The sequence below is a fragment of the Heloderma suspectum genome, chromosome 2 (assembly GCF_057233095.1).
Source record: "Heloderma suspectum isolate Gila_16-S chromosome 2, 16-S_ref, whole genome shotgun sequence".
Classification (NCBI taxonomy): Eukaryota; Metazoa; Chordata; class Lepidosauria; order Squamata; family Helodermatidae; genus Heloderma; species Heloderma suspectum.
In genome coordinates this window covers 89,279,668-89,300,123 of record NC_139459.1, presented here as the reverse complement: position 1 = coordinate 89,300,123, position 20,456 = coordinate 89,279,668, and the positions used below count along the sequence as shown (strand labels likewise).

The window sequence follows — 20,456 nt, the reverse complement described above, 5'->3', positions numbered from 1 at the left end:
AAATACAGGGACACAAATGGCGGCAGCGACTGCAGCCACCATTTGCGTCCCTGCAGGCTGCCCAGCGGCTGGATGTCTGGCTGCGGTGGCCCCGGCTGGTGGCTCTGTGGAATCTCCGTGGAGCGGAGCCGGCTGGAGAGAATTTCGGGGGGAGGGATGGAGCACTTCCCCCCCACCGGGAATGTCACCTTTCAAAAAGGTAAGTGACTTCCATACATCCCTATTTAGGAGGCAGCAACTAAATCCATCCCAAAGAAAAAGAAATGCAAGAAAGCAAAGTGGCTGTCTGATGAGGCTTTACAAGTAGCTGAGGAAAGAAGGGAAGCGAAAAGCAAGGGAGAAAGCGGAAGATATACCCAACTGAATGCAGATTTCCAGGGAATAGCAAGGAGAGACAAGAAGGCCTTCTTAAATGAACAATGCAAAGAAAATAAGAAATTGAGGAAAGCAATAGAATGGGAAAGACTAGAGATCTTTTCAAGAAAATTGGAGATATCAAGGGAACGTTTTGTACAAAAATGGGCATGATAAAGGACAAAGAAGGCAGGGACCTAACAGAAGCAGATGAGATTAAGAGGTGGAAAGAATACATAGAAGAACTATACAGGAAAGATCTTAATGTCCCTGATAGCCATGATAGTGCAGTCACTGAACTTGAGCCAGACATCCTAGAGAGTGAAGTCAAATGGGCCTTAGGAAGCATTACTAACAACAAATCTAGAGGAGATGACAGTATTCCAGCTGAGCTATTTAAAATCCTAAAAGCTGATGCTGTTAAAGTGCTGCACTCAATATGCCAACACATTTGGAACACTCAACAGTGGCCACAAGACTGGAAAAGGTCAGTTTACATACCATTTCCAAAGAAGGGTAATGCCAAAGAGTGTTCAAACTACCACACAATTGCGCTCATTTCACATACCAGCAAGGTGATGCTCAAAATCCTACAAGCTAGGCTTCACTTCAACAGTATGTGAACCGAGAACTACCGGAAGTACAAGCTGGGTTCCGAAGAGGCAGAGGAACTAGAGATCAAATCGCCAACATTCGCTGGATCATGGAGAAAGCAAGAGAATTCCAGAAAAACATCTATTTCTCTTCATTGACTACCCTAAAGCCTTTGATTTTGTGAATCACAACAAACTGTGACAAATTCTTAAAGAGATGGAAGTACCAGACCACCTTACCTGTCTCCTGAGAAAGCTGTACGAGGGTCAAGAAGCAACAGTAAGAACCAGACATGGAACAACCGAGTGGTTCAAAATTGGGAAAGGAGTACAACAAGGCTGTATATTGTCGCCCTGCTTATTTAACTTATATGCAGAGTACATCATGAGAAACGCTGGGTTGGATGAATCACAGGTCAGAATTAAGATTGCCGGGAGAATTATCAACAACCTCAGATACGCAGGCGATACTACCCTAATGGCAGAAAGCAAAGAGGATCTAAAGAGCCTCCTGTTGAGGGTGCAAGTAGAGAGTGCAAAAGCTGGTTTGAAACTCAACATTAAATAAACTAAGATCATGGCATCTGGCCCCATCACTTCCTGGCATATAGAAGGGGAAGAAATGGAAGGAGTGACAAATTTTATTTTCTTGGGCTCCAAGATCACCATAGACGGTGACTGTAGACATGAAATTAAACGACGCTTGCTCCTTGGGAGGAAAGCTATGGTAAACCTAGACAGCATAGTAAGAAGCAGAGACATCACCTTGCCGACAAAGATTCATATAATCAAAGCTATGGTTTTCCCAATAGTAACATATGGCTGTGAGAGCTGGACTATAAGGAAGGCTGAGCGCTGAAGAATTGATGCTTTCGAGCTGTGGTGCTGGAGAAGACTCTTACGTGTCCCCTGGACTGCAAGGAGGTCAAATCAGTCCATCCTAAAGGCAATCAACCCTGAGTGCTCATTGGAAGGACAGATACTGAAGCTGAAGCTCAAATATCTTGGCCACTGAAGGGGACGGCAAAAGACTGAAGGCAAAAGGAGAAGGTGACGGCAGAGGATAAGATGGCTAGATAGTGTCACTGATGCAATGAATATGAACTTGAGCACACTCCGGGAGAGAGCGGAGGACAGGAAATAGGGATGTATGGAAGTCACTTGCCTTTTCGAAGGGTGACATTCGCAGTGGGGGGGAGGCGCTCCGTCCCTCCCCCGGAAATTCTCTCGTGCCGGCTCCGCTCTGCGGAGATTCCGCAGAACTGCCGGCCGGGGCCGCCCGCAGCTGGACATCCAGCTGCTGGGCAGCCTGCAGGGATGCAAATGGCGGCTGCCATTTATACGTAATATTTATGTAGCCTATCACGGCAAAAACAAAACAGCGAACGCAAATGGCGGTGGCTACGGCGGCCGCCATTTGCGTTCCCTTTTTTTTGCCGTTTTAGCCTACGTAAATATTGACGTAGCCTATTACAGCAAAAAAAAAAAAAAGGAACGCAAATGGCGGCCACTATGCCATTTGCGTTCCCTTTTTGTTTTGTTTTTTGCCGTAATAGCCTACGTAAATATTTAAGTAGGCTAAAACAGCAAAAAAAAAAGGGAACGCAAATGGCAGCCGCCATAGCCACCGCCATTTGCGATCGCTGTTTTTTTTTTGCCATGATAGGCTACGTGAATACTTACGTAGCCTATCATGGCTTCCGCAGGGACGCAAATGGCATCCCTGCATTAGCTGTGATATATATATATATATAAATACTTACGTAGCCTATCACATCTATATGGAAGAAGCGAATGGCGGCCGTAGACGCAGCTGCCATTCACAAGTCAGCGTGGACGGCAGCAGGGAGATACTCCGTTCCGGGCCCATTTCGTGGGATGGGGGGCAGAGGGGCTTCGTTCCGCCACAGATTTCGGGGAGCTGAATGCACTGGCATTTGGCCTCACTGAGATCCGTGGCAGAATTCTCTGACATCCCTAACAGGAAGGTCTGGCTTGCTATGGTCCATGGGATCACGAAGAGTCGGACACAACTTAACGACTGAACAACAACAACAAGGAAACCTAATCAGACCTGTGGGCACATTTCTCAATTTGAGAAACTGTGCTGGGCACCACCACAAAATGGCTTCCATGGGAGGTGTGGCTAGTCACAAAGGACAAGTAAACTGCCCCAAAGACTGAGTACAAGGCAAAACTGGGGTCTGAGTCCCCACACACTAAACAACTCCTTTGAACTAGGGATGTACGAAAGCCACTTACCTGGTCTCGCAGCTTGCTTCACGGTGGGGGGGAGGTGCTTCGCTTCTCCCCCCGAAGTTCAGGCCGGGGGGGGCTTCCCCCCTCGCCTGGCCGAAATTCAGGCCAGGGGGGAGGCTTCCCGCCTCGCCTGGCCGAAATTCAGGCCGGGGAGAAGCGCCCCATCTCCCCGCCCGCGAACTTCAAAAGAAAAAAAAAGCAGCCCCATGATAGGTTACGTAATGGCTAGATCTGCAAAGTCAGCTGTGATAGGCTATGTTAATTGTCACGTAGCCTATCAGGGGTGACTAAAAAAAAAAAAACCGCGTATGCAAATGGCGGCCCCCATAGGGTGCCGCCATTCGCGTTCCTTATTTGGTCCCTGTAGTCTACGTAAAGATTTACGTAGACTACGGTGAAAATAAGGGCAACGCTATTTTTTCGTCCGCCCCTGACGAAGACCTGCTGAACCGCCGCCGGGACCCGCCGCTGGGAGCGACATTCGTGAAAGGTAAGTCCCATCATGGGGGGGGAGGCGGGGGGGCAGAGAATTTCTCCCTGAACAACCTTCAGAGGACCGAATGCATTGGCACTTGGCCCCCCGAAGTTTTGGGGAGAAATTCTCCCCCATCCCTACTTTGAACCCACAGTGTTCAGTACCAACAGAAACCTATTTCACAGAAGGCAAACTTTTTTTTCTCTCCACTCCTATCTTCTTGTCAACTCATTCCACCCTGGCCCACCACCAATAGATATGTTCTCTCTCCCTTTCTGTCTCTTGCTCTCCCCCACCCCATACATGCACACACACCTATTCACCTATCCTCCATCAATTCACATACACATTTTGCTTTCAAATAATTCCAGCACCTGGTAAGAAAATGGGTTAATTAAAAAAAAAAGTGGGAGAGCACAAAGAAAGGAGTCCAGGGACACACTGGTGCCCATGGACACCATATTGCCTACCCCTGGACTAAAGCATTGCCAAAAGTAGAAGAAAAAAAGATTTGGGGTGGTTTATTTCAATCCCAATTATTTCAATCTCAATTATTTCAATCTCAAAATAAGTAGACTAAAGTAGTATAGGTACTGGACTTTAGTACTGAACTAAAGTAGCATAGAACTTCTTTTGAGATCATGATATGGGTCATTCCAGAAAGGAAAGGAAAGGAAAGGAAAGGAAAGGAAAGGAAAGGAAAGGAAAGGAAAGGAAAGGAAAGGAAAGGAAAGGAAAGGAAAGGTTCCTCCTGTGAAAGCACCGGGTCATTACTGACCCCTAGAGGGACGCCACTTGCACTGGCGTTTTCGTGGCAGACTATAATGGGGTGGTTTGCCATTGCCTTCCCCACTTGTGACTACCTTTCCCCCAGCAAGCTGGGTACTCATTTTACCGACCTCGGAAGGATGGAGGGCTGAGTCAACCTGAGCCAGCTACCTGGGACCCAGCTTCTGCTGGGATCGAACTCAGGTTGTGGGGAGAGTTTCGGTTGCAGTACTGCCGCCTACCACTCTGCGCCACACAAGGCTCTTTTCTTTTCATTCTTTTCATTCCAGAAAACCCAGTCCCATAGATAAACAATTAAAACAAACAAGCATGGAAAGACTGTTTTCTGATTTTACTTCTCAAGGACCTATGTATCAAATAAATATGAGAAGGTCCCCTAAGGCTTCCACTGGCATTGTTATCGGTAAGAAAATGTTTGCACAAAGGACCTTATCTGAAAGGGCTAGACTTCAGTTTCCCATAAACAAAAAAATGCAAGAAAAGAGGACCAATTTACTATAAATAGCACCACATCCACATCCACCCCTATAAGAACTAATTTGCTATTTATATGCAACAAAACATTTGCTTTCATGGTTTCAAAGGCTCAGTAAAAAAAGAACATTAATTAACTCTCATTTTTTTGGACAATTTAGAAATACAATGCAAACAGAAGTGGATACAAAAGAAAACATAAGCCAGGAAAATTATTGGTTTTGAATGCTGTCCAATTCATTACAAAAGAGTCTTTCACTGCAACCTCCTATCTGTAAAAAGTCATTATGACACTCCAGTGTTGGAATCATAACACAAATTTGTTTGTTTCTTATTTGCAAGGATGCTAATGTAAATACTGTAATGTGATTAATCATAAACTTCTTATGTGTAAAACTCCAGTGGGGATTATAAAAAAAAAAAAAAATGATGGTGGCAGTGAATCAATAGCGCCATACAGCACAGCTTCTAGAGAGAGACAATTTTCAGTCTTTAAGTTGGAGATCAATTGGCAAAATATTATTGACAGGTCTTTGAGCCAAAGAGTTAAAACAAAGAAATCTTGAACTTGGCATGTATATAATATTGTTAAATATTAAAAAAAAAGAACCAGGAAATTTAAGTTTTATTATCAATCACAGATGTTTTCCATGACAGAAAGGAAGCTCTTACAATACCTTTTCAACTTTCAACTTTGTTGGCTGGATATTATTTATTTCTCTAAAGGATGTTATAAGTTTATTTGATCATTTGAGAACAAGCATCTTGCCTGTGCTCTTGCCCCTCCCTTCCTCCCCTTGCATATCAGCTTTGGCAGTTCTATGGTTTAATATCCTGTTTATTAAGCTGAGATTAAACCACTGTTTTCCAGTGAGGATGAAATGGGAAACCGTGGTTTAAACAAACCATGATAGAGGCACCAAAGCTGGCATGCAAGGGGACCAAGGGAGGGTAAAGGGGACCTTGTGGACACAATGCTCATTTTTGGCCTAATAAATTATGGCAGCTTTATTAAACTGAGATTGTTACATCTGAACTGGGATATCGTACCTAGAAATGTTATCACTGTCAGGGGCCTCACCCAGCAACAGCAGCAGATTGTATGAAAGGCTGCAACATTTTGAAGAGGGCTTTGCACAGGCAGGCAGGAGCTGTTGGTTTTGGGGAGGGCTTAACATAGGCAGGCAGAAGCTGGTGGCAAAAGGAGCCAACTGAGCTGATGTGATCACTGGAACAACTGGAAGCAGTAAAGAGAGAGGAACCTGGGGTCCCTCCCACCATGAATTTCTTGATGCCTTCCTTTTTCTCATCGTCTTCCTGATGGATATTTTGCTGCTCTCAAAAAAATAAAAAAAATCTGAAATGCAACATACGAAACAGAAGGTATAATATAATTATAAAGTTATTATGCAGTAATTTGGTCCGTTATTATATTTTCAGGGTAGTAAGTATGGTCCATCATGGTCCGGGGGAAGGAACCACAGAAGAAGCCATCAATATTATTCTTTTCAATATCCTATGATTCTGGACACCCTGACAATACCAAGCTATGTGTAGGTTTCACTTCAAACTCACATTTAGAGCCATTTTTTTTTAAAAAAAAAAAGGTCGGCAGGGATGCAATAGAGCCCTCACATAACTATATCAACTCAAGTATGTATGTCAGAGGTCATATGTTTGAACGTTCCCCTACATCATAATCTCTCTGCACAAGAAAAACTAACAGATGAAGGAGAAGGCTGCTTGCCTAATTTTTCCCTATGTTATCTTTGCATATTCAGGGAGATTGTGACATACAGGCACATTAACATGACATGCAGACACATTAAAAATGTTCATAACTGAAGTGGGACAGGCTTACAACATTCCCTGCTCAATGTTTGAACCACCTCTAAAGAATCTTAGGAGCCAGGTTGAATAGATTAGAATGAAATTAAACTAAAGAAGAGAAAATATACTTTAAATAACAAAGCTATCTTTACTAGAATAGCACTGCTTAAACAAGTTTTAGGACATTATTTATAGAGCTATTTAGCTTTTCTGTTTTTCTTAAACAGGTCTTTTATTATATACGCACATTTCAGCTTAGTTATTAGAGCCAAGAGATTATACAGGTTTTCCGTTCTAAAAGATTTAATGGAGCCTTTGGTATTTGGGTCAGAATTAGTAAACATACTTTCACTCTGCCTTCTGAACAGTGTCCTAGTGAGCAATTATGGGGGCAAGGATTTATGTGTGTTAAAAAGAACAAAGAATATGTGTTGTATGAGGAGGAGGATATATTCTTTTTAGTGGAGTAATATAATTTGGTCTTTGAGAGCAGTAGCAGCAGACAGAAGCAAGGATCTCTCTAGTGGGCACTCAAACCAGGATCATGAGCCCAGCAATATCCATTTTTCTTTGTTTGACAATAGTTCTGGGTAATGTACCTCCCACTTCTCTATTTGCCTATCTGCATTGTTCAAAAGGATGGTGGAAAGAAATGCTTTTACATTGCCTAGCATCTGTAAGCTCATATAAGAAACATGTTACTGAACTTAAAATAAAATTCAGTTGTATACTTTCCCCCTGCTTTATGAAATGTTTTGTGTGTTTTTTACAGAAGACTGCCCATTTAGCCCTAAACTGTCTTGCTTTAGCATTCTAAAATACATTCCATATTTTAACAACATTTGTTGGAAATCGTTCAAATATAAATGAAAGTCATCAATAAATGAAAACGAGAATAAGTCGAATATTTGTAGACAGCTTTGTATTAAATCAACTCATGTAAAATGAATGAAAAGTAGTTCCCCAATAGTTGATGGATGGCACACCCCTAAGCATATTCACTCTGAAGGAAGTCCCACTGGATTTAATGGAGTTCACTTCGAAGTTAGTGAGCACAGATTTGCAGCTTGAGACATATTAGGGGACGGGCAACTTGTTTTGTGAACCATCTAGTATAATTAGCTAAGAGAAATGAAACATGACACTTACTGGAATAGGAGCACACACCCTTAGTGGAACAGAGAAATAAACAGGACACATGATATTAGTTCATATTCTCAAAATGGGAATTATGTATGATAAGAGATATGATACTGTTAGGATCTTTGCACATCTTTGCACGTGATACAGTTCAAATCCGTTATGCAGGGTATATTAGGAGTAAAGGTGGTGTGAACAGAATGTACTAAACAGTGCTGAGCTGAAGCACTATTTCATTTCATCAAATTTATCCCCTGGGATATCTCCCCTTTTAATCAAGAACATAAGAAGAGCCATGCGGAATCAGACCGAGGGTCCATCTAGTACAGCACTCTGTTCACAAAGGGGAAGCCCAACAAGGAGGACACGAGCGATAACATGCGGTTTCTAGTACCATGAGAGAAGGAGAAAAATGTCCCCCTATCCACTGTCTCCACACCATGAATAATTTTGTACACCTCTATCATGTCTCCCCTTGTTGTTGTTGTTCAGTCGTTAAGTCGTGTCCGACTCTTCATGACCCCATGGACCACAGCACGCCAGGCCCTCCTGTCCTGCGCTCTCTCCCAGGGTGTGCTCAAGTCCATATTCATTGCATCAGTGATGCTATCTAGCCATCTCATCCTCTGCCGTCCCCTTCTCCTTTTGCCTTCAATCTTTCCCAGCATCAGGGTCTTTTCCAGGGAGTTTTCTCTTCGCATTAGGTGGCCAAAATATTTGAGCTTCAGCTTCAGTATCTGTCCTTCCAATGAGCAGTCAGGGTTGATTTCCTTTAGGATTGACTGATGTGACCTCCTTGCAGTCCAGGGGACTCATAAGAGTCTTCTCCAGCACCACAGTTCAAAAGCATCGATTCTTCGACGCTCAGCCTTCCATATAGTCCAGCTCTCACAGCCATATGTTGCTACTGGGAAAACCATCGCTTTGATTATACGAATCTTTGTCGGCAAGGTGATGTCTCTGCTTCTTACTATGCTGTCTAGGTTTGCCATAGCTTTCCTCCCAAGGAGCAAGCGTCTGTTAATTTCATAGCTACAGTCACCGTCTGCAGTGATCTTGGAGCCCAAGAAAATAAACTCTGTCACTGCTTCCATTTCTTCCCCTTCTATATGCCAGGAAGTGATGGGGCCAGATGCCATGACCTTAGTTTTTTTAATGTTATGTTTCAACCCAGCTTTTGCACTCTCCACTTTCACCCTCAACAAGAGGCTCTTTAGATTAGGGATGGCAGAGAATTTTGCCACGGATCACGGTGAGGCCAAATGCCAGTGCATTCGGCCCCCCGAAATCTGTGGTGGAATGGCCTGCCCCCCCGCCCCCCCGCGGATCCCCCCCGGGACGAGACTTACCTGGGGCGGATCTTCTGGGCGGCAGCGGCAGCTTTGGCAGCGGTGGCTGGTCTTTCGACTGGCTGCCACCGCCGCCATTTGCAGTTTTTATTTTTTGTTTTTACAGAGACGTGATAGGTTACATAAGTTTTTACGTAGCCTAAAACATCTGGGTGGGTAAAAAAAAAAAAAAAGGCGTACGCAAATGGCGGCTACAGTCGCCGCGATTTGCATTCCTTAGTTTGGGCCATCTTAGTCTACGTAAATATTTATATAGACTAAGACGGCGAAAATAAGGGGAACGCAAATAGCGTAGCGGACGCTATTGGTGTTCCTTAGTTTGGGCCGTCTTAGTTTACGTAAATATTTACGTAGACTAAGATGGCCCAAACTAAGGAATGCAAATGCCAGTGGCCGTAGCCGCCGCCATTTGCGTACATGGGTTTTTTTTGTTTTTTGTTTTACCCAGAGCCCTCCGTGGCCGCAAATCTGGCTGCGGACAGCTCTGGCCTGGCTGGGCCTGGCTGGCTGCTCCGCGGAGCTGCCGTGGAGCACAGCCGGCTGTGGAGGATTCTGGGGGGGGAAGGAACGGAGCACCTCCCCCCCATCCAGGATTCCGGGGGAAGGGACGGAACGCCTCCCCCCCACCATCAACATAATCCGCGAAAGGTAAGTGACTTCCGTACATCCCTACTTTAGATCCTCTTCGCTTTCTGCAATTAGGGTGGTATCATCTGCGTATATGCCTCCCCTTACTCACCTTTTTTATAAGTTAAACAGTTGTGACCTTTCCTCATAGAGGAGTTGTTCCAGCCTGTAGATAATTTTGGTTGCCCTTATCTGCACCTTTTCCATCTCTACAATATCACATTTGAGGTGCACTGACCAGAATTGTACACAGCATTCCAAGTGTGACCACATCATAGGTTTGTATAAAGGCAGTGTGATATTGGCACTTATACTTTCAATTTCTTTCCTAATTATGCCCAGTGTGGAATCTCCCTTTTCGTAGTAGCCACACGCTGGGTTGACATTTTCATCAAGCTGGCCAACATAACTCCAGTATGTCTTTCTTGGTCAGTCACCACTAGCTCAGATCCCATCACTGTATATGTGAAGTTGGGATTTTTCCTCCAACATGCATCACTTTACACTTGCTTACATTGGTTGCATTTTAATGCCCATTCTGCTGATTTGGAGAGATCCTTTGGGAACTGCATACAACCCCTTTTTGTTTTACTAATCTAAATAATTTAACGTCATCAGTAAATGTTGGTAACTCACTGTTCCCTCCTAATTCCAGATAGTTTCTGAACAAGTTAAAAAGCACGTGTCCCGATACAGATCCACTGTATCCCTGCACTGGGAGAACCGACTATTTCTACTCTCTGCTTTCTCATCTTTAACCAGTTTCTCCTCCATTAGAGGACCTCGCCTCTTATCCCATTACTGCTATGTTTGCTCAGGAGTCTTCTGTAAGGCTTTCTGAAATTATTTTATACACAACAGCGTTCAAAATAAGGGCAAGATGTTGGGGTGGGGGGAGTAGAGGGGATATATCCCCGCTACTATGGCAACTGGGTCAAAGTTCTCTTCTGTTGCTTTTCATCGGGGATTAGGAACATCAGGCCTGGGGGCCAAATATGACCCTTTTCAGGCCCCAATCCAGCCCCCTGGAGTTCCCCAGGGCTCCGTGCCCCCTTCAGCTGCCCCAGCCCTTTCCTCCAAACACTATTTGTTTGGTGGTTTCCTGGCTTTGGGGCGGTGTTTTCCCCATTCTTAAAGGTTGAAATGCTTTTCCTAAGGCTGAGTTACTTGCAGTAAGAGCTTGAAGCTAAAAGATGCTGGTATTTTGGGCCCTACCTCTTTTGCCTTTGATCCCACACACCACTGGAATGTGGCTCCTGAGAGCTTCTCCCAAATTTCATTTGGCCCTTAGGCTGAAAGTGCCCCCCCTACCCATGCTGTACATTTAGGGTCAAATCACACACTACTTTAACAATGTAGCTAGCAGCTATGTCTTTCCTTGCCTTTACTCAAACGTAAGTGTGTGGCCCCCAGTCTGTATTAGGACACTAGCTCTTTATCCATTTGGCTGTCATGTTCCTTCATCCTCCCTCCCCCTTCACAATCAACACACTCTAGGAAACAAGGCTTCAGGCTAACACTACTTAATTAGTTAATGACTAGCTTCCTTACACATGCAGATTCTAGGAAACTCTCAGACTGCAATGAAATAGCTCATCTACACATCTATGAATATCAATAGAGGTACCAAAGTAGAAGTTGGAGAAGTTTCCAACAGTCTGGACAAGAACTTCTCTCGGCCAGACTTGTTTCACAGGGATGCCCCTCCCTTAGGATGGAAGCCTACATATCTCCTATGTAGGCTTCCATGAGTGGCCAACCTGGTGGAGTGTCTGAGCTCCGCCTCTAACTTTTCCCACTTTCTTTGCTCTGCGATGGACCCTAGCATCCCTCAAGTCACACCCCTCTTTCCTCCTCCTCCCCTGAAACCTGGGTTCTCATGGTGGAGGAAAGGGGGAGGGGGCAGTCAGGCTGAGCCACTGGTGTGTCAAGGTCTTGGGAAAAAGCCTTGCCATATCTGAGCTCACTAGGGAGGATGCCTCCCTCTGTTCTGGCTCTTCCCATTCTGAATCTGAGCTGCTAGACATCTCCACACACTCAGATACATTCCTAATATTGCCCATCCTGCAGTCCAGTTCCAGATTAGGCCCTGGAATTTGGATTACCAAAACCAATCTATCAATAGATCCCACTGAACACACAGAGGGATCCCCTTCTAAGTAAACGTGCATAGGCTTGGCTGCATCAGCACTTCCTCCTCTGCTGTTTGTGCACATGCATGTGTGAATGTTGTGGCCATTTTTGTCAAATGTATATTCTATCCAGAGTAGTTTTTACATTCACATGACTGATATGGGAAATGCCAAAAACAAACAAACAAACAACCCAACAACACCACGTTTGGTGTCAGACATGAAAAAAACCTCAGGCTTTAGCCAAAAAGAATGCTTCAGTGCTGAGCCCCAACAAACCACCAGATCAAATGAAGCCCTGAAAGTCCCACATGAATTGCACATCCACAGGTTGCAGAAATCAGGGGACATATGTTCATAGAATAGAATTACTTACTGTCACCCTGGCAAAGCAAAGGCCCAAGTTTGTAAGCTGCTTCAGAACTGGGTCGGTCTGTATCTGTGATGACAAGTTCTGTTACTGGCAGGTGGTCTTTATAGGACAGGAGTCCTGTATCGTTAGCCCTAAAGCAGGTAAAGAAACACCATTTTAAATACTGCTTCAAACGCGACTATCTGCTCTCTATACCTCTCACATGAAGGAACATTACTGCCTTCATAATCGCTAAATGTAGTGCACAGCTGCATTTTGAACAGACGTAGATGGACAGCACAGTCAAGACATGGAACTTGTTCCCTAAAGGGCAATGTATTATTTATAGCACAGTTTTGAGCCTGTGCTCCTCATCAGCACAAAACATAAATTGTGTGCCAAAATGAAACCACCAGAGCTAGATTTGGAATTGCACCTAGCTTTGTGTAAGCATGACATTGTCTGCATTATTAGGAACCTAATTGGCCTGTTAAAACAAGTTAGGCAATTTGGCCATAAATAGTTCTGATGTGCTGAGAAAACTGTCCATGTCTTTAACTGAGAAGCATTAGCTTACATAGGATATAAATTTAGTAAAATAAATAAATGTTAGACCCCGTTTTAGATTTCCATTTATGAACGCACTGAGTGGCTTCAGTACTCCATTTGAAACAGCAAAACATACTGCCCACTTCCCAGGAGAAGGAAATTTGTTGAGAGATAGGATTGTAAAGACATTTGACATTAAACGTCAGTTGCAGAGTTTGGGATGTGCTCAGATCCATGTGTGTATCCCTTGCACACTTGTTCTGTCTAATCAAGTTCTGTGGATTAATGAATCAGAGCTCACATAGGAAGCTGCCTTATGGTGAGCCAAGCCATTGGTCCATCTAACTCCATACATCTAACCCCATACAGACAGTGACTGTCCAGGACTTTTCCATCCCTACCTGGAGAGATTCCAGAGATTGAACCTGGGATCTTTAGCATGCAAAGCATGTGTTCTACTGAGCGATAACCCTCCCCTGTTCCATGTCTGCAACAGATCACTGAAGTGAGGCAAAAAGACCGCAATTATTATTGAGATCTGAGAGCAACAAGAAGATGTGCAATGCTTTTTTTTCATATTTTTCAATGGAGAATACAATGTTTATGTTTCTCTCAGTTACTATCAGGGTGGAAGAATCTTATATTTGATGGGTGTTTGAGTTCTTTAAGAGAGGTAGGCTGAAGAAATCTATAAAACTTTTAAGGCAAAAAAGTTGATTTTTTTACTCCTTTTGCTATCTTTGTTTTCTTTTATGTCTACCGATTTCCTTCTGACCTCTAGCCAATGTTGTAACGTCATTTCAGTATCTTGTCTGAGCCTTATAATTCCCAATTTCTCCATCCACAAGTTCTTCATTACAAGGAGAAGCTCAGCTTCCCACTATCCATTGAGGGTACATCTTTGTGCCTGACACAGGACAGTGACAGTGGTGATGATTAGGGATGGGGAAGAATTTTGTTTAAGTGAACTGACCTAATTCACAATTTTCCAGTCTAATATGCAGATAAGAATACACTTATCCTTCAGATTGTGCACTTCTCTAAATTTTGGGATGCCATCCTCAGATCAAAAATGGTGTACTAGACTGCATATCATATGGGAAAGTTGCATACAGAATGCATATGTTAGGGTTAATTACATACACAATGCATATGTTAGGGGAAATTGTGTATGAAAACAAATGTGAATTTGTTTATGTTCCCTTCAATGCAAAAACTGGCAGGGGGGGGGATAGGTGTATATCTGATCACAGTGTTAATTTTATTTCACTCAGAACAGACTCCCCAAGCCCCAGTGAATAGAGCAGAGCTACATGATAGAAAAGAGCATTGGCAGAAGACAGCAGGACAGGAGCCATAACTGTTGGGAGTTGCAACATCTCAGAAGCAGTAGCAAAAATGGGAAGCAACAGCTTTCCTTCCATAGTATGTTTTGGGAAGTATTTTTAGACGCAATGTAAGTTAGCACACAAGTGTAATTTCTGACAGGGATTCCATCAAAGAGCATCAAGCCCCCAGAGGTGTGGATCTGTGGTAGTTTCACTGATGGCAGCCATAGAACTGCTTTAGCAACCAAATGTGGGTTTCACAGAGTTCTCCCATACTCCAGTTACTGTGACCCACTGATGTAGCCCTTATGGCTGATACCACATATTCCTTGATGATAGCTATTTCCACTATTGGTACCACAATAATTTCAGAGCTTATTTGAGTGTCTAACCAAACTTATTCTGATATACCAGTCCAAGGTTTTTCTTTGCCTCAGAAAACATCACGAGATGGAAATTGTGATATGACAATAACAGTGACCTTTAACAAAACCAAGACAAATTTTCAAAGCTGCTCAAGTTAAGCTGCTGAGTTTATAACAGTAAGAGAGATGAGATCCTTCAAAAATAGCAATTGAAATTTAAGTAAGGTGTTAGGAACCTTATTTTTAAGAAGCTGCCACTGAAAACTCAAGGTGATCCTGACCTTGTAGTGCTGCATACAAATGGCATGTTGAAATTCTCCACCCTATTTGTGGGTAGAGAAACTGGAGTGTGTGTGTGGGGGATATTTCACCAAATTTATCCAGGAGGATGAGAAATGCTCCAACAGATTCTCAGGGGTAGGCTCATCATTAGCAGTGGCAGTAGCACAGTTTTTTTTTTTCTTTTTGCCTGTGGTATTTTTGCTACCACTGCAAGTGACAGCAGTAGTAACTGTGCTGGCAGTCTGGCCACCATTCTGCATCCTCCCCAATGCCCCAGTCCTAGCATCATTCTTGGACATTGTACAGAGCCAATGGTGGAAAATATTCCGAGAAAAATCTGCAAAATAAGCTCCCTTTTCTAAGGGGGGCGGGTGAGAAGAACGATTTCCGAATGTCTTCTGGGACATTTTGGCTCAGCTATTCTGAAGGCACCACAAATAACATTTCACTGAAAAAAGAAATTGATATAATTGCCTGATAGGTAGCATCTATCAGAAACCATGGAAACCTATTTTAATAGTCAATTTTAACTTCCTGCAAACAACATAAATGAAAAAAATCACCATTCATTTCTGTCAGCATCGCAGTTACAGTCATGTTGGGTATCAATGCAGCTTCCTTGTATTCCACAAGCACATTTTTGAACATCTGGCATGGAACCTCCCCAATAAGTCTGTGTCTCATTGATTTTTCCAATCCACCAGCTGAATGGAATTCCATCTAAAAGACAAGGTAGGAAATATTGGTGCTTGTTGGAATGTCCAAGAAAATTTTTGAAATTTGATCATTTCCCCCTTCTTTAAAACACTAACCAATATCTCATTTTAATGTTTCATTATCAAGTTCATTATCAGTAACTTACTGACAAGGTTTCTGCTTACATTTCTGGAAACAGAGAACTGGTAGTCCCTAAATCAGTCAGGCATGTTATTAAAATCATTTATCTTAAGCAGAACACTTATGCAATTCCTTTATGATAGCATATGAAAAAGAGATGCCCTCACCCCCAAATACAGGTAATTTATTCTGTGAAGCAAAGATCAATAAAAGATCAAGGATCTACTAATGAGGATATGAGAACAGTAAGACTTATCTGAAAAAGGCCTCATCTTGGTAATAAGAGTAATAATCATAACTTATTAGCAGTAATAAGCATAATAGGCATTATAATCATAAGGAGTAATCATAAAGAGTAATAAGCATCTAGAATGGTTTGTTGTTGGGAGAATTGGGAATGTCAGCACTAAGGTCATGCACCAAAATATTTGCAGTCAAATAAGATGTAACTATGTTAATTACTGTGGTTCATAACCGATCTGATGTATCCAGTGACAAGAAGCAACTTCTCACAGTTAGCTCTGCCCTCAGCAGAGTTTACAGTAAAAATGAGAGCGCTAGGCATCTCCCTAAGTCTCCAGTACTGTACATTAAAACGAAAGAAGCTGCTGGCTAAACAGAGTGGCAAATGCACAAAATATACAGAAAAAGGGTAATTACTAAGGATCTGAAGCATGAAGATAACCCATCTTTAAAAAAAAGGGACAGAAAGTTAACTTTGCAATGAATGCCAACGTCAAGGCATGGGAGGAAAATAATGCACTAAATAGTACGGCAACACTTAGGTGGATTCTGCTTTTGTTCACTAGGAGCATTCAAGCTTTCCACAACAACGCCCCACCAAGAATCTGGAACTTAAAGCCTCCCCTTTTCTTACTTACAACTGTCAGTACTTATTGCAGCTCACTGTTAGACAAGCCCTCTGCTACCCTAGCAAGCTTTCAGCTTGCAGTATATTGACTCTTTTCAGATACTATACAACTGCCAGCCCAGCACGCCTTCAAGAAAAGAAGAAATCCAAGAGGAGGGGGGGCATTAGAAGATGCATATTTTCATGAATGCTGTCTCAAGTTTTTTGACTTTGCAACTTACCCAAGAGAGAGCAGGGGAGGGGGGAAGAATATGAAAAAAAACAGAGAAAATGCATAATTTACGTAGGATCTCATTTTAAACGCGTGCACACGCACAGACACATATCACGTTATGTAAAATGCCATAATCCAGTGGTTCAGAAGGACACCCTGATCTCTGCCATTTTCTTCTATGAGTTGGGAGAAAGCCTTGAGGAGTTAGGAAAAATATTTAAAATCTTTAGACATCATGGCTTTGGTTCCTTGTGCCTCTTTGAAATCAAGCATGAACTAGTGCTACAGGCAAAACCACATTCATCACCTGAGTTCATGCCTACCTATTAGCCATGCTAATAAATAACTGAAACTTATCTTGAAGCATTTTCTCCTTTCTTTCATATACCTCTACAGCCTACATGAGGAAGGATACAAATTTGAACCTTTATGAGATTTGTTGTCTGCCAGATGAAAAAGCAAGAACTGGTGAAAGGAATATATATCATATAATATTATGTAGTGCCTTTTCCTGAAAATGTCAGCGAAATAAAAATTAACTCCTTGAACAAGTAAGCATTGATTGAGTAAACTATCGGCAAATGAGGTGGGCTAGGACTGGCTTTAATTGAACTATTTGGATATCGGGGAAAATGTGGATTGTCAAACAGTGCATGCATTTTGGATGTCTGCATTCTTAGATTATTGGGGAGTTTACACACAAAAGGAAGGATCCCAAAGGAAGGATAAGCCAAGTCTTCAAAATGTAAGCCAACTTGCATGTTCATAGACTAAAGCTGTAAACTGTCTTCTGGAGGGGATAAGGCAAGCCAGCATTGTTCTTTGTCTGAGAACCTGGACTAGCTATGTTGTGTGATGATGCAGGTCTGCAGTAAAAGTTTAACAAGCTGTGCTACCTTGACTTTAATGTCGAGCCAGTCTAAAACAATGTAAGAACTCTGGCAAAGACCAAAGTAATATTTCTTCTGTGATTCCTTAAAATGAAACATATAATAACCTTCTTCCCCACTCTATTTATGAAACCTGATTCTTTGGCTTACAGTCATTCTGAGTTAACCCAGTCAAGTCTCCTTGCCAGCAATGTGAACACTAGGGATGGTAAAATCTGTCAAGTTTTGACCATCTGTCAAAGAAGGCCAAGTAACAAAGGAAGAGTACAGGCAGATAGCACAGAATTGCAGGGATGGCGTCAGGAAGGCTAAAGCTGAGAATGAGCTGAGGTTAGCAAGGGATGTTAAAAACAACAAAAAGGCTTTCTTCAGCTATGTGCATAGTAAAAGGCAGAGGAAAGAAATGGTGGTTCAGCTATTAAATAAGGATGGCAAAATGATAACAGATGACAAAGAAAAGGCAGAGGTGCTCAATTCCTACTTTGGCTCAGTCTTCTCCCAAAAGAGGGTCTATGACCCCCCTGGCAAAGGCGAAGTACAGGCTGAAGGGGCAGGATTGCAGCTTGAGATCGACAGGCATATGGTCAAGGAACACCTCATTACTTTGAATGAGTTCAAATCTCCAGGGCCAGATGAACTGCATCCTAGAGTCATAAAGGAACTGGCAGAAGAACTCTCAGAACCACTGTCTATTCTCTTTGAGAAATGATGGAGGATGGGGGAAGTGCCAGATGACTGGAGGAGGGCTAATGTTGTCCCTATCTTCAAAAAGGGTAAAAAGGAGGAACCTGGGAACTACAGACCAGTCAGTCTGACATCAATCACTGGGAAAATTCTGGAGCAGATCATAAAGCAATCCATCTGGAAGCACCTTGACAACAATGCCGTGATTACTTGAAGCCAACATGGACTTGTCAAAAACAAGTCCTGCCAGACAAATCTGATCTCATTTTTTGATCAAGTAACCTCCCTTGTAGACCGTGGGAATGCTGTAGACATCATATACCTCGACTTCAGCAAAGCTTTCGACAAAGTGCCCCATGATATCCTGATGAGCAAACTAGCTCGAAGTGGGCTAGATGAAACAACGATCCGGTGGATCCACAGTTGGCTACAGAATCGGACTCAAAGAGTGCTTATCAACGGGACCTTCTCAAACTGGGAGAGGTAACGAGTGGGGTACCGCAGGACTCAGTCCTGGGCCCAGTGCTCTTCAACATTTTTATTAATGACTTGGAGGAGGAGGTGCAGGGAATGCTGATCAAATTTGCAGATGACACAAAATTGGGAGGGAAAGCTAATACTTTGGAAGACAGAAACAAAATTCAAAGTGATCTGGATAGACTGGAGCGCTGGCAGAAAACAACAGAATGACATTTAATAGGGACAAATGCTAAGTTCTGCACCTAGGAAAAAGAAACCAAATGCACAGTTACAAGATGGGGGATACGTGGCTCAACCACACTACAAGTGAGAAGGATCTTGGAATTGTCGTCGATCACAAGCTGAATATGAGCCAACAATGTGATGTGGCTGCAAAAAAGGCAAATGCTATTTTGGGCTGCATTCATAGAAGCATCACTTCCAAATCCCGGGAAGTACTAGTTCCCCTCTACTCAGCACTGGTTAGGCCTCATCTGGAGTACTGTGTCCAGTTCTGGGCACCACACTTGAAGAAGGATGCAGACAAACTGGAGAGGGTTCAGAGGAGGGCAACAAAGATGATCAGGGGACTGGAAACAAAGCCCTATGAAGAGAGACTGAAAGAACTGGGCATGTTTAGCCTTGAGAAGAGAAGACTGAGGGGAGATATGATAGCACTCTTCAAGTACTTGAAAGGTTGTCACAGAGAAGAAGGCCAGGATCTCTTCTTAATCATCCCAGAGTGCAGGACACGGAATAACGGGCTCAAGTTACAGGAAGCCAGATTCCAGCTGAACATCAGGAAAAACTTCCTGACTGTAAGAGCAATACAACAATGGAACCAATTACCTGGGGAGGTGGTGGGCTCTCCCACACTGGAGGCCTTCAAGACGAGGCTGGACAGCCATTTGTCAGGGATGCTCTGACTTGGATTCCTGCAATGAGCAGGGGGTTGGACTCAATGGCCTTGTAGGCCCCTTCCAACCCTACTATTCTATGATTCTATAAGTTCAATTCCCCTCAGTTTCTCATCTTTCTTACATTAAGTTTAGTGGATCAGTTTGCAAATTTGTTTCCTTAAAGTTTGCATGAAAATTCACACATATTCCTGTGCACATTTTTCTAAATATATGCATTTTGGTACACTTCTCTAAATCTATGCATTATTTTTCAAGAGATTTCCCCGAATGTAACGTGGTTTTCCATGCACTTTCCCCTAATATACCCATTTCTGTGCACCCTTTCCCTTACTGTACTCATTTTTGTGCATTTTCCTCTACTATACACTTGTTTTGTGAATATTTTTCAGTTTGCAAAATCACATAATTCGGGAAAGTGTGACTATCTCTGCATCACTACATTCTGGTCTATGTAAATTTGGTAAGTTCACATTAAAATGTGAACCAAATGAATTTTTCACTCATGCCTAATGAATATTCCTAGTTCATCCTCTCCCCCCGCCCCCGCCCTTGATTCCAGTTGATCTGGATTTCAGTAAATGAGTTAATAATGGCAGCTAGAATCAGGGCTGGCCCAAGGCAGGTTGCCACCTGAAGCGCGCACCTGCTGCCACTGCCCCATTTCTTTTTCTTCTGGCAGTGGC

The 20,456-nt window shown here is 43.0% G+C and overlaps 1 protein-coding gene across 1 annotated transcript in view; it reads right to left on the bottom strand.

Annotated features, from left to right (window-relative positions):
* The window catches only part of CNTNAP4 (contactin associated protein family member 4), a 333,732-nt gene that overhangs the window by 67,685 nt on the left and 245,591 nt on the right, over nucleotides 1-20,456 (bottom strand). The window contains exons 15-16 of the mRNA XM_084829657.1: nucleotides 15,462-15,618; nucleotides 12,399-12,526 (exon numbers count right to left, since the gene is read on the bottom strand). Of these exons, the coding sequence (XP_084685783.1) occupies nucleotides 12,399-12,526; nucleotides 15,462-15,618 (285 nt within the window). The remainder of the gene's footprint in view (nucleotides 1-12,398; nucleotides 12,527-15,461; nucleotides 15,619-20,456) is intronic.